This window comes from Choristoneura fumiferana, chromosome 18 (genome assembly GCF_025370935.1).
Source record: "Choristoneura fumiferana chromosome 18, NRCan_CFum_1, whole genome shotgun sequence".
Lineage (NCBI taxonomy): Eukaryota > Metazoa > Arthropoda > Insecta > Lepidoptera > Tortricidae > Choristoneura > Choristoneura fumiferana.
The window spans coordinates 16,573,543-16,588,590 of NC_133489.1; the positions used below are offsets into that span (position 1 = coordinate 16,573,543).

The 15,048-nt window shown below is 38.0% G+C and overlaps 1 protein-coding gene across 1 annotated transcript; it reads left to right on the forward strand.

Moving 5' to 3' along the window:
* On the forward strand, positions 1-14,823 carry Mtr4 (exosome RNA helicase Mtr4). Its single transcript, XM_074102248.1, has 18 exons — positions 1-213; positions 547-669; positions 755-997; positions 1,555-1,729; positions 1,946-2,057; positions 2,427-2,629; positions 3,083-3,326; positions 3,595-3,785; positions 4,211-4,312; positions 4,448-4,621; positions 5,995-6,097; positions 6,319-6,491; positions 6,821-7,003; positions 8,096-8,337; positions 9,522-9,758; positions 10,739-10,901; positions 12,209-12,371; positions 14,631-14,823. Exons 1-18 carry the CDS (start codon positions 116-118, stop codon positions 14,786-14,788), a joined length of 3,087 nt encoding a protein of 1,028 aa, XP_073958349.1. The 5' UTR covers positions 1-115; the 3' UTR covers positions 14,789-14,823.
* Positions 14,824-15,048: the final 225 nt, after the last annotated feature.

Consider the following 15,048-nt stretch of genomic DNA (forward strand, 5'->3'; position numbering starts at 1 on the left):
TTTTTCTATGAAGACAACCAGACCGGCCGTGGTTATCTGTGACTGTGTATTGAATTGTTCTAGCTGGAGACTTACTTTTTCAATTTGATATAAATGGTGTAATATTTTGTTAACTATGGCTGATATAGATAGTTTATTTGATTGCTTCGAAGAACCAACTAAAAATGAAGCCTCAGCCCAATACCCGAATTTAAAGAGCGAAGGAAACATTTCGTGAGTGTCGTGTAATGTAACCTCAAACTTTGTTGTCTTTAAGCATGTTCGGCAAAAATTAAGTTCTTGTTGTTTATTTACAAACTAGCTTTTGCCCGCGGCTTCGCCCGCGTGGAATCCGGTTATCGCGCGCTGTTCCCTCGGGAACTGTGCATTTTTCCGGGATAAAAAGTAGCCTATGTCACTCTGGCCCATAAACTATCTCTATGCCAAAAATCACGTCGCTCCGTTTCGACGTGAAAGACCGATAAATATACACACAAATATACAAACACACTTTCGCATTTAAGTATGGATACTCGTAGTAAGCTGTAATATTATTTGTACTTGTAGGGAGACGACTGCAGAAAAAAGTGTTATAAATAACAAGCGGGCTCATGAAGAAGTCGAGTACGCTGACACGTCAAAAAAAGTCAAAGTAGAGGAAGAAGATTCAGACTTGACTTCGGATTTAAAGTAAGAATTAACCTACCACACAACTAGTACTAATTCGACATAATGTTTGTGTATGATACTAAAAATCATTCCATTATAATTTCAGCTTAGACATATTAGACTCTCGAATTCGCATCCTAACATTAGAAACCCACGAGGGCTGTACTCATGAAGTGGCTATACCTCCGAACCATGAGTATACATCACTCAGGCAACCCACAGCTGAGCCTGCTAAACAATATTCTTTCATATTGGATCCCTTTCAGAAAGAAGCAATCTTATGCATAGATAATTTGGAGTCTGTACTTGTGTCGGCTCACACATCAGCAGGAAAGACAGTAGTGGCAGAGTAAGTAACATCATCATCCCAGCCTATATACGTCCCACTGCTGGGCACAGGCCTTCTCTCAGAACCAGAGGGCTTGGGCCATAGTGCCCACGCGGGCCCAGTGCGGTTTGGGAACTTCACACACACCATTGAATTGCTTCGCAGATTTGTGCAGGTTTCCTCACGATGTTTTCCTTCATCGCAAAGCTCGTGGTAAATTTCAAATGTAATTCCGCACCTGAATTTCGAAAAACTCAAGAGGTGCAAGCCGGGGTTTTAACCCACGACCCTCTGCTTGAGAGGCGATAGGTCAAACCACTAGACCACCACGGCTTTTTACTAGGCCACCACGGCTTTTTACTAGGCCACCACGGCTTTTTACTAGGCCACCACGGCTTTTTCTAGGCCACCATGGCTTTTTCTAGGCCACTAAGTAACATGAACTTGTTTTAATTAGCAAATTGAATAGTACTTCATATTTTGAGCCACTCACATTCTTCTGGGGCATTGTAACTCTTAGTCTTGTGTGTGATAGGTTCTAGGCTTACCAGAACTCTTACTGTTTTTATTTTTCACAGGTATGCAATAGCTTTATCTTTAAAGAACAAACAAAGGGTAATCTACACAACACCTATCAAAGCCCTCTCAAATCAAAAGTATAGAGAGTTCTCTGAGGAGTTCCATGATGTAGGTCTCATCACTGGAGACGTCACCATAAATCCAGCAGCATCATGCCTTATTATGACTACTGAGGTGAGGAGCATTATTATATAGACATTGTTTTACAACATCATTCATCCAAATTGCAGACATTCATAACAAAGCAAAAATGTACTGAGCGGCAAAAAATCTGGCCCTCAAATGTTAGGTAATTTTATATGAAGAGTGGGCCAAATTTTGTGCCGCTGAGTATATCTTAAATTAGACATCACTAAAATGTACTTCAAACCGGTTTTCGTTTGCTTTTAGATTCTCAGAAACATGTTGTACAGAGGATCAGAAATTATGCGGGAAGTAGGTTGGGTTGTGTTTGATGAAATCCATTACATGAGGGATAAAGAAAGAGGAGTTGTGTGGGAAGGTAAGAACCATCTGAAATGCGATCATTATAAATAGTTATTAAATTTTGGACATCTTTTGTCCACATTAAGGATACGGAAAAAATAACTGTACTGTTTTGCAAACTAAAATAACACTAATATAAGATTGGCTTTTTTTTTTGATCTTTTTGTATTTTTTATTTCAATTCCAAATTTTTGTTACTTTTACGGTCATCCCGTAAAACCACTAATACAACACTAATATAGCCAAAAAAAAGATAAGCAATTTGTTTTTAGTGGAATCAGATGTTTATAATTTTGTTTCGCAACTGAGGAGAAAATAACCTAAACCTAAAATGCTTGTTTACAATGGTTTCTCATTTCCTTTGACAACTTTAATTTTTCTCCAGAAACCCTGATCCTCCTGCCAGATAATGTGCACTATGTGTTTCTGTCGGCCACAATCCCGAACGCGCGACAGTTCGCCGAGTGGGTGTGCCGCCTGCACTCGCAGCCCTGCCATGTGGTATACACAGAGTATCGGCCTACGCCGCTGCAGCACTACTTGTTCCCTGCCGGCGGGGAGGGTATACATCTGATTGTCGACGAAACGGTAACATCCTTTGCTATACCATTTTATAACAAGTGGTGAACAGACCATAGCTTTATCTTACACATCATACTCTTACACTGAATGTTATGGTAAAGGTTTTTATGGCTTAGTGACTATATTGTCCTCATAACACAAAAAAGCTTAGACAACCAATCTTCACGCGGCTTAAAACTCGAAACCACCCATTTTCCCAGACACATTTATAACAAGATCAATCTAGATTGATTGTTCACCCTTAAAAATTGCCACATCAATTTTAATCAAATGTGTTAAGCCGTTTCTGAGATCCCTGAATTAGTAAGGATACAAGAATTGCTCTGGTGCTTTATATTACTTGGTTCTTTTTGTACCTGCTTTAGAAACTGCTTCATTGCATTTTTGTTACTTTTGATATCATGTCAATCCGAAATATTTGTAATGGTTATATTGGTCTTCAAGGTTGTTTAATTTTAGGGCCGTTTTAAAGAAGACAACTTCAACACTGCTATGCAAGTGCTAAGTAGCGCGGGAGACGCCGGCAAAGGTGACCAGCGCGGTCGCCGCGGTGGCCCGCAATCAGGCAACAACCAGACTAACATCTTTAAAATTGTCAAGATGATTATGGAACGAAACTTCGCGCCCGTCATCATTTTCAGCTTCAGCAAGAAGGATTGTGAGGTGTATGCTATGCAAATGGCGAAGTTGGATTTCAATACAAGTAAGAGGCTATTTTTCTAGTCGTTTTCGTCATTTCTGGCTAACTAACAGATAACACATGTTGCTCATAATCATATTATTATGTATTGTGTCTTCTTAATCATGTCTGTCATTGCTTCTGGATAAAAGGCAATAAATTAACATGAATAGGCTAGTGGTAGCACGGCCTGTCTATGCTTTTAATAGCTAAAATATTTTGTTTGATGATTCAATGTAAAAATAGAAATCTTGTTTAGATGATTAATATCCTCAAATCGTAATATCAACAGTTGAAGAAAAGAAGCTTGTTGACGAAGTATTCAACAACGCTATGGACGTGCTCTCTGAAGAAGATCGCAAGCTGCCGCAGGTGGAGAACGTGTTGCCGTTACTAAGGCGCGGCATCGGGATCCATCACGGAGGCCTGCTGCCCATACTGAAGGAAACCATTGAAATATTGTTTGGTCTGGGACTTATAAAAGTAAGATTTTGATCTTTGTTACTCTGAATACAAACAACAAAACTTGATTCAATTTAGGAAGAACCCAAAAGTCAAGGGTACACCTAAAATTAAAATGCCCATAGGTCGTTCACATGGGGGTGCTTTGTCGTGTTTGTAAGAAATTAGCAGCTACTTGTTCTGGTTATTCCCATTTATTGTGATTGGTTTCTGAGCTGTTAACAGACTTACTTAAGGAAATGGATGGAAGGTGTCTAATAGATATCTCATTATTTGAAACTGGCTGTTGCCCACGACTCTGTCTGCGAAGATTTATTTTATCGCTATCCCAGAAATTTGCATAGTACCCGCGGGATAGCGATTAAACATCACTTTGAAGACTACGTCGCGGGTATCAGCTAGTTCATAATACTAGTAGGTTTTAATGTTTGATTTATTTGTCTTAGGCGCTGTTTGCGACAGAAACCTTCGCCATGGGACTTAACATGCCCGCAAGAACAGTTGTGTTCACAAACTGTCAGAAATTTGATGGAAAAGACTTTAGATTTGTAAGTATAATTTCTACTAAATTTAGGTAAATTGAATGAGGCTGGCGCTCAAATTGTGTAAGTACTTGTGTACAAGGAGTGTGCTACAAATGTGCGTGTTATAAAAAAAAACCCTTTCTTATTATTGTCTTCTAGATAACATCTGGCGAGTATATCCAAATGTCCGGGAGAGCTGGTCGGCGAGGGTTAGACGACAAGGGCATTGTCATGCTGATGATTGACCAAAAGGTCACCCCAACAGTGGTCAAGGAAATGGTGCAAGGCAAGGCGGATCCTATCAACTCTGCTTTCCATCTTACTTATAACATGGTAAGTCATCAAAACTCTTTAACAAAAATATTAAGGTCACCCGGGGCGAAAGCAACTATGCGAATAACTAATGTAATGGTTTTTGTAAAAAGAGCCATTGGTTGAAGAGTAGTAAAGTCATTGCTTTATAAAATAAAAAACAGATGGCGTTCCTAGATCGCTCACTGTTATACCGACAGAGCAAATTTTATCAGACACCATTTTTAAGCAACGCAATGTCGTGTGTTTATTTTTGTGTTATAAAAATATTAAAAGCCGTTATTTGGAAAAACACTAGTTCGCCCTAAAGAAAAGATAAAACGTAAGTGCTTTTGGTGTATTTATTTGAACTGTAGGTCTTTCAATTAATATTTTATTGATATAGTTACAATAACCTCAACTTTTCGGGTACATGGGGTTATTGCAACTATTTCAACATTTGCAATAGTCCCATAGTTTTTGTATGAAAAATGCCATTCGCTACTGATGTCCCGTGTCGGTATTTCGATAATTAAATTTCATATATTTTATTACTATTTAAGAACTGTAATTGGTGCGAAGCATGTAAAACTTTATAACAAGAGATTTTTTTTTTAAATTAAATGCTTAAACAAAAAAAATTAAGCCCAAAATTAACAAAAAAAAAAACTTTATTTTGATGGTTTGAAATAGCAAATAATTCAGATTGCATTAAAAACTCAAGCTGCATAGCTAAATGATTTCAACAAATACTGAGGTCATGGAAATATCAAGTCAAAGAATGGTAGCTTTTTTTTTAAAAAATGTTGAATTTAATTCATAAAGATTTATCGATAAGTAGTATACCAACACTAGCCACTATGGAAGATAGTTTCGTTTAGCCCATAAAAATTAAAAAAAGATTTGCTGGAGACTGAGCCCTATTCTCAGCAACTAGATACCATCTTCGGATAGGTGTTGCGTGAATGTACGTGTCGTGTACTCTTATCTCCCAACATATAGTTACTTATTACAATGTTAACTAATAGTCACATTAAACTCACGGTGGGGTGAATGTAACTATTACTGCTCTCGTGTAACAATAAAATAGTATATTTATTTGTATAACCCTTCTAACTATATGGCTCGTGGAAGAGGGCGGAAAAATGATTATACTATTTTTTTTTTTACTGCTTTTGCCCCTGGCGACCTTATAGCTATCTATGAAATTTCTTTCTTCCTTTTTTTTCTTTTGTAAATATGATTGTAAATGTGCTACGAAACTTCCTAGCTTATTTACCATCATATTCAAAGATAACTATGTTTTGTTGGGATATGGGACACTAAATTTCTATTACAGTCAGTTGAGGTCTCATACATGTATTCATACATTGTGATTTTGAAATCATTGTTTTATTTTATTTTTCTATTTGTAGGTCTTGAACTTGCTAAGAGTGGAAGAAATTAATCCAGAATATATGTTAGAAAGGAGTTTCTTCCAGTTTCAAAATCAAGCTGCTATACCGGATCTGATTGACAGTAAGTGCCAATAAATATGCAAAATGTTTGTTTCCAAAAAGGCTGCCATATCGTTCCGTAGTTCTGTTCCAACATGTAGAACCTTTTCCAACCTTAAAAATGGTTAATGCCTGAACTTCTCCAAGCAACTTGGCCTCTGTCCAAACGTCAGTCATTGTGGCAGTTGTTTTGATTTTTTCTGATGTATCTATTTATTAATTTCCGTCTCTTTTCTTCATTAGAGGTGAAACTGAAACAGAAAGAGTACAATGCAGTAGCGATAGAGCAAGAGGACTCGATCGCCTCGTATTGCAATATCAGGGCACAGTTGGACATGCTGGGGTCGCAGTTCAGAGGGTTCATCACGCGGCCAGAATATTTGAAGCCCTTCTTACAACCAGGACGGCTTGTCAAGGTAATTTGTTTTAAAAAATCGATGGTTATTACTGTATTATTTATTATCTGTGTTGATTATGTTTGAAGTTGTCTTTTATAATTAATTTTTGATGACTCATTCAACCTAGGTGGTACAATTTTATCTTATTATCGCCAACAATGGAAGTTTAACAAATCTGTCGTCATACGTATTAGCAACGGATAAGACTTAACTCCTCAGCATTGTGCATTGTAAAAGTTACCTAAGTCCATTCGTATAAGTTATCATTTTGGATGTTAAAAAAACTTGACCTCTTTTATATTTTATGTTAATGCATTTTGATCATACATATTTTGTTTTTGAAACAGGTGAAAACAGAAAAATACGAGTACGATTGGGGCATCATAGTAAACTTTAAACACCAGACTAGCAAAGAAAAGAAGGGTGAAAACCCTCTTACATCTGAGGCTGTCATTATTGTGGACATATTGTTGCATGTGAAGAAATCTAGCGGGGATGGTGAGACCAATGTGCCGTGTCCAGATGGTGAGGTAATATAAATCATTTCCGCACAGTAATAGTTTTGTAGAACAGTCCATTACTTTTAAGCATACCTACTCAAATAATAATTAGATTTTCGTAAAAATGATTCCTTTTTTCATACTCTGCCGTTTCAATTTGTTATCAAGGTCCCTAATTTGAGTTGTCATTTTTTAATGTTTGTATTTTTTTTATGTATGTTCACCGATTACTCAGTCAATTGTGGACCGATTTTCAAAGTTCTTTTTTTATTCGAAATTGTCACCAAGTCAAGATCTGATGCTGGGACCCTAGGGAAATCGAGGGCTGACCTCAAATTTTATAGGCATACCTATGGCGATTTTGGAATTTTTAGCGTTAAGATAAGCATTTTCATTCAGAAAGTATCATTTGGTAAACTGGACCTGATGAAGAAGAACGTGGATGACCAATGGAAATCGTCAAAGCTAAGTAACTAATGCTCGCTCGTCTATAAACGATCATGATTAACATACCTAGATAAGCGACTAAGAAGAAGCTTTAAGTTAATGGTTTTTTCGACCTGATCTGATGCTGAAGCCGGAAAGGCAACGGAACTCTGTTATAGAACAACGTAACATAGCCGTGTTTGGGCTTAATGGAATCGTTGTGAGATGTACTTTGGCTATGAATCACTAAAAAGTGAGCAATAAAGAAAAACTTAAACAAAAAGTGAAACCGGCTCCAAAAAAAAATAAAAAATAACAAAACAATGGAACCGACTACAAAACCATTGAAAATATTTTTCTAGGTAGTACCTACAAGCTCGAAATCGGTGACTCAGCACGGCCCACCAGGGGAGATTGAAAATTGTTCCACTCCTGCTGGCTCGTGAGTTCGAGCTTGTAGGTACTACCTAGAAAAATATTTTCAAGGGTTTTGTAGTCGGTTCCATTTTTAAGTTTTTTTTTATTAAGTTGTTGAGGTCCATGGTCAAGGGCAAAGATATCGACACGGCCAAAGGTACAAGAATATGTATACACGACTTTATGCACTTAACATTAAGGCCGTGTATACATATTTTTGCAACTTTGGCCGTGTCGATATCTTTGCCCTTGACTAAACTATAACGTTGATCATTTCAGGCGGGAGATGTAGAAGTTGTCCCAGTGCTCCACACCTTAATTCACCAGATCAGCTCTCTCCGGGTGTACTACCCCAAGGATTTGCGACCTGCCGATAGTCGGAAATCGGTACTCAAAACTATAGGGGAAGTGAAGAAACGTTTCCCCGAAGGCCCACCTCTCCTGAACCCTATTAAAGATATGAAGATTGATGAACCAGTGTTTAAGGATTGCGTGGCGAGAATCAAGCTGTTGGAAGAGAGGTGAGAGTAAAACTACTTTACTAGCATTCTTGGTCATATTGCTAACTGGAGATGTGTATAATAAAACCCAAAAACAAATTTAAATTTACTTTTGGCATCTAAAACCAGCAAGCAAACAATCAAGCAAGCAGCAAGCAGTGAGCAAGGCTCAGTATCATGGAAAAAACATGCGAATATTTGTTTGTTTGTTTATACTCTTTATTGTACAAAAAGGTTACATAAAAAAAGTAGTGTTAAATACAAAGAGGGACTTATCCCTGCAGGGATCTCTGCCAGTCAACCTTTGAATAAATATAAATGCATATGTAAACCTGAAATACCTACAATATATTATATCTTTGAATAACTATTTGCTGCGTGCTATACTATTTGCGTGCATACCCCCCATTACGTATTTGTCATAGATATTTATTTCAACAAGACAATAAAAATGCATGGGTTGATGTCCGAATTTACTTTTGAATGCCACACAAGTGCTGGTATTATCAAATCGGAAACCGGGATATGCCTAAAATGTGTGCCTAAAAAGTGAGTCCTGCCAGTAGCAATGTAAAGCAAAGCTCAATCTGGCAACTCCAAAAATCAGTCTGGCAAGCAGCAGTGTAAATCAAAATTGAATTACGACTAATTTAGAGCTAGGTTCACATTCGCATGAATATGTGATTGTGATTAATATTGAAAATGCTTACAAATAACCTAACCAACAAAAAGGTTGAAATCCCCCGACTTTGTCACACATACAGACGCGCGCACGCATGCACGCACGCACGCACGCACGCACACACACATAGCGGTCAAACTTATAACACCCCTCTTTTTGCGTCAGGGGTTAAAAAAGGACAAAATAACAGAAGAGGAACTTGAACCTGTCCTCATCACACCAATGTCCGTGATGATGAAAGTGATCATCACATCATCAGTATTTGTAGGCTTTGCATTTGGCTCTGATAATTGAGTTTTTTTATGTACAATCCGTGCCGTCTCTATTCATTTTGAAAATAAATTTAATTCGTGCAATATACGAATGTTTGCGCGCAAGTGTAAGCCCCCTTTTTCGTGTTTTTGATAGATTTTTTTATCCATCCTTTTTTTATTTACTGTCATTTCTTGCTGATCATATACTATGGAAAATTCTGGCAATTCTCAATTGTTATTCCGCAATCAATTTACCTTTTTGTGCATAGGCTATACGCTCATCCAATACACAATGACAAGAATCGTGGCGCGCTCACAGCAGCTTACGAAAGAAAACAAGAAACATATGAAGAACTAACCCAAGCTAAAAACGAACTAAGAAAAGCTAAGAGCATATTGCAAATGGATGAACTGAAGAAACGAAAACGAGTGCTCAGAAGACTTGGGTACTGTACTGCCACTGATGTTATAGAGCTGAAGGGCCGGATAGCTTGTGAACTCAGCAGGTATGAATGAATGAAACAGTAGTAAAAGTAGTTAAATTTTTTAATGACTATACACGTACGGCCATGATAGTACTTAATAGATTGATTGATTTACCACTGTAGTAATGGAATTTTAGAGTGAGAAAAAAACTATACATACTAACTAACATGTGTCATGTTATGTGTAACATGTATACTAAAGCCGAGTTTAAACTCGCAAGAAAAATCCTCCAAGTTGCATTACATTGCGGCGCTCGATTGACCACTACAAACTCGTTGGCTTTACGGCCTCGCAATGTAATGCAACTTGCACGATTTTTCTTGCAAGTCTTAACTCGGCTTAACATGTGTCTAAATAAGCTGGAATAGTATTTATAACATAATGTAAGTTCACTGTTGGTTTTTGTTGTGTATTGCAAGCGGCTAATACAAATATTATATTTTATAAAATGTCATAGGTCTGTGCATTGAGATTACAAAAAAAAACCGGCCAAGAGCGTATCAGACACGCCCAAGATAGGGTTCCGTAGCCATTACGAAAAAAATCAAGTAATATTATGTGCCTTATTACAGTCTTAAAATTTATTACCAGAAAAAGAGCATATCTTCACGACACTTACGTCCTTTTGTTGAGAAGCGCAGTTTTTCGGCAATAACTCAAAAACGGTATAACCGATCATTTTGAAACCAATTTTCGTTGAAAGTAGCGTAAGCGTTACCTTTCCATATTTTTTGGACAAACGGTTTACAAGATAGAGGGGAGGGGACAATTTTTGCTACTTTGGGAGAGATTATTTCCGGAAATCTTCACTTAATCATAATTGTAGTTTTCGAGTAAAATGCCGGTGACATACGAACAGACAGACAGACGGACGGACGGACTTGACGAAACTATAAGGGTTCCGTTTTTGCCATTTTGGCTCTGTAACCCTAAAAACGGTCAAAATTGGTTAACGTTTGCAGACTTCGCATGTATTTCATTTTTGTTCATTTTTGTGCAGTGCCGATGAGCTGCTCCTCACGGAGTTGATATTCAACGGCGTGTTCAACACGCTGACGCCGCCGCAGTGCGCGTCGCTCATCAGCTGTTTCGTGTGCGACGAGAACAGCTCGCAGGCGTCTGCCACTGGTGAAGAGTTACGAGGCGTCTTGAGGCAGCTGCAGGTAAATAGGGATTCTGGCTTTGCCTTCAATATCGTATTGTGTGTGTTGTAAACTCTTTATTGTACATTAAAACACATTAAATGAATAAATAACAAAATAATAACATGTACAAAGGCGAACTAATCCCTTAATGGGATCTCTTCCAGTTAACCTTTGATTTTTTTTCGAAATAATTCATTTCCCAACTGTTTCATATGGACGAAAGTTTTTTTTTCCAAAACTGTAAACTGTGCAGGATATATTTCAGGACTATCATGTAAAACCCTATATGTTAGGTTAGTATTATAAAAATGCTGAAATACTCCGTTTGTCAAAGAATAAGTATTATATTTGAATAGGTAACATAACAAAATACGACCACCAATGGTCGACGGGCAGGGATAGTCGGCCTTTGTGCTTAGAGCTTTTTTTTTTGTGTAACCTTTACAATCCATCATCATCCCAGCCTATATTCGTCCCACTGGTCAGAATGAGCGGCTTGCGCCGTAGTTCCAACGAGCTCAGCGCTTTTGTAATATGAATATTCCCTACTACCTGTTGCCCGCGACTCCGTTCGCGTAGACTTCATTTAAAGAAAGAAAGAAAATATTTAATTGCCAACAGTACAAACAATGCAAGACAACAATATAACCAATACAAGATAGTAGTCTGCCCTCCGGCAAAAGGAGCAAACTCAGCTAATGCTGCGCTTACGCGGAAGCTGCCAGCGCTGGTTTACAGCCTGCCCCTGTTGACACATGCTGGAATATTGTTTATCGCTATCCCGCGGGAACTAAGCATTTTTTTCGGAAAAAACTATCCTATATTCTCCTCCGGGACTTAAACTATCTGTACTTATACTGAATTTTGTCGAAATCGGTTCAGTAGATCCAAAGATTACCACCTACAACCCCACAAACGTTACCTCTTTTTATAGTAAGTGTAGATGGAAGTATAGATATAATAGTAGTATAGATTAATACAGTCGTGGTGGCCTAGTGGACAGCCGTTGTGGCCTAGTGGTTTGACCTATCGCCTCTCAAGCAGAGGGTCGTGGGTTCAAACCATGGCTCGCACCTCTGAGTTTTTCGAAATTCATGTGCGGAATTACATTTGAAATTTACCACGAGCTTTGCGGTGAAGGAAAACATCGTGAGGAAGCAATTCAATGGTGCGTGTGAAGTTCCCAATCCGTACTGGGCCCGCGCGGGAAGTATGGCCCAAGCCCTCTTGTTCTGAGAGGAGGCCCGTGCCCAGCAGTGGGACGTATATAGGCTGGAATGGGGAGATTAATGCGTAATTCTTTATCCCACTGTAATTCTGTTTAGGAGTACGCGCGCAGGATAGCGAAGGTATCAATGGACGCGAAGATGGAGCTGGACGAGGACGAGTACGTGGGCAAGTTCAAGTGCACGCTCATGGACGTCGTGCTCACCTGGGCCAAGGGCGCCAGCTTCCTGCAGATCTGCAAGATGACAGACGTCTTCGAAGGTACGCCATTCAGGGTTTCCAATTAACATGATATACAGTGGTGGTCATGTAATTAAGAACGATTTGAAGTTCCAGATTATTTTTAACTAAATCATGTCATGTGTAGTCGTGGTTCCTTCTTAGAAGTAACTAGTTACGTTATGAAACAGCCACATGAATAGAGCAAACGGGATTAAGAATAAAGAATAAAATTGCTGTCATTTTTTTACAAATTTTGTTTTTATTTTCTTTAATAACAAATTCAAATAGTAATGAAACTGGACAAATAATTAAGAACGATTTATTGAACTGTTCGAAAGTTTTTTTATTTGAAACTTAGATTAACTAAATCACACTAACGTGAAGTTTGTACACAAAAAAAGCAATGTAATTCATTTTAACTAAAATTAATAGTTAGTAGCATGTCCACGGCTTTTTATTACTGCCTTACACCGGCGAGGCATTGAATCTATCAATTTTTGACATTTCGCGAGAGAGATAGAGTTCCATTCTTCTAAGAATACGTCATACAGTTCTCTTAAATTGCCACACTGTCGATTTGAAACCTTTTTCTTAACTTCGCACCAAAGATGCTCTATTGGGTTAAGATCGGGGCTGTTGGCTGGCCAATCTAAGACAGAAACTGATTGCGATGTGAGGAATTCCTTAACGGTACGTGCAGTATGCTTGGGATCATTGTCGTGCTGGAATGTCCAAATAACCGGAAGCACGCCTTCTGCATATGGTAACATTGTTTCTTCCAGTATGTTTTTGTCACAGAGTACATATAGTTTTTGTATTGAAATTGATCCATGTTTCCTTCTATCAGCCTAACAGGTCCAACACCATGTCCAGAAAAACATCCCCAAATTTTTACATTTCCCCCGCCATGCTTTAAAGTCACTTTTGTGTACTTTGGGTCGAATGCTTTATTTGGAGGCCGTCTTACATATCGTTTGCCATCAGAACATACCCTATTTATTTTTGTCTCGTCAGAAAAAAGAACGTTTTTCCACTGTCTGACTGTCCAGTTTTCATATCTTCTTGCAAATGCAAGCCGAGCTTGCCTATGACACCGTTTCAACATAGGCACCTTCCTTGCTATCCTTCCGTGCAACTTTTCTTCTACCAAACGCCTTCGAATAGTGCGTGCCGAGATTGCTGAAGGGTTGTTTTCGCCAAAATATTCTTTTCTCAACTCATTAGACCCTTTAAAAGGATTTTGTTTTGCCAAACGAACGATATTTCGATCATCTCGACGAGATGACTTTCTTTGTTTAGGTACACGCGGAACATTTGAAGTAGTTTGATACGTGGCAAAATGCTTTATGGCGTGGAAAACCATAGTTTTTGAACATTTCAGATGATCGGCTATGTGTTTATACGACCAATTCTTGTCGCGAAGTTTTAGTATTACTTCTCTTGTAGATTTATCACAACTTTTATTTTTCCCCTTTGTTTTTATATGAAGCAATCGCCTTTAAGACTATTACGGCACTAAATGGCGCCAAAATTATTCGAATAATAACCTAAAACCACAAAGCGGCGGTCCGTTCTCTATTTAAATTTGAATAAAAAATAAACTATTCAGCGTTCTTAATTATATGACCAGCCAGTAAGTAGTAATACTAGGTTTAGATGTAACGTATAAAGTTTATCTATTTATTTTTTAGCCAATTATATGTATAAATGAATTTACCGCTAGTACGGAAAAGTTTTACGATACCGAGAGAAGTACAAAAATATACATGCAGTTAGTAACACTTGTCAGTTTGAAAAAATCTTCTCTATAAAAAATCGTTCTTAATTATATGACCACAACTGTATGTCTTGATAATTATAGCGATAGCTAATGAAAAAAAAAAAACTAAACAATTGACAAAAGTTGAGATACATGAACAGACAAGTTCATTTACATTTGCACACTTACACTATCGAAAATATCTGAACACGCCCCTAAGCCTCTAACAATTGAGTCGTGTTCAGATATTTTTGATAGCGTAAGTGTGCACATGTAAGAACTTGACTGTACAGCGGTACGTAAGTTTACGATTTCTTTCTGTCAAACAGTGTTATGGTAGAAAAAGATGGCGAAAGCGATCATGAGCGCCTGTACAGAGGCACTTGTAATTGGCATCAGGATTATTTTATGTAATTTATAATCGCTGGAAGAACAAAATAAAAGTTAAATAAGTTTCCACAAGCCAAATATTAATTGAAATTTTACTAAAGAGATCTCTTAGCCGACATGTTGCCTCATAGTATATGTACTTGTTACAGGCTCCATAATCAGAACTATGCGCCGGTTGGAAGAGGTCCTCAGACAGCTTTGCCAAGCAGCCATGAACATCGGCAACACTGAGTTGGAGATCAAATTCAGCGAAGCCATCAAGCTACTCAAGAGAGACATAGTTTTCGCCGCCAGTTTGTATATGTAAAGCTGTATCTCAAGTAAATGTTCCATTATTTAATATGAAGTTGTTTTACTGTACCTATAGTTATTCTACTAATATAAGTGCGGTATTTTGTAAATTAGTGAGTGTTTTTTCGTGTGATTCGGATGAAATTTAGTATGTATTACTGGAGTTCTGGAATAACACATATGAAATCGAGATTTACGCATGTAAAATCCCGAAGTTGAAACCGCTGAACATACCGCAAGACATTTTGCACTGGTATCTTCGGATTGTCTCTAACC

Coding starts and splice junctions, on each gene's coding strand:
- Mtr4 (XM_074102248.1), top strand. CDS start 116: ATGGCTGATATAGATAGTTTATTTGATTGCTTCGAAGAACCAACTAAA. Junction 2,058..2,426: donor AAGAGGAGTTGTGTGGGAAG/GTAAGAACCATC, acceptor ATTTTTCTCCAG/AAACCCTGATCCTCCTGCCA. Junction 3,327..3,594: donor GAAGTTGGATTTCAATACAA/GTAAGAGGCTAT, acceptor TAATATCAACAG/TTGAAGAAAAGAAGCTTGTT.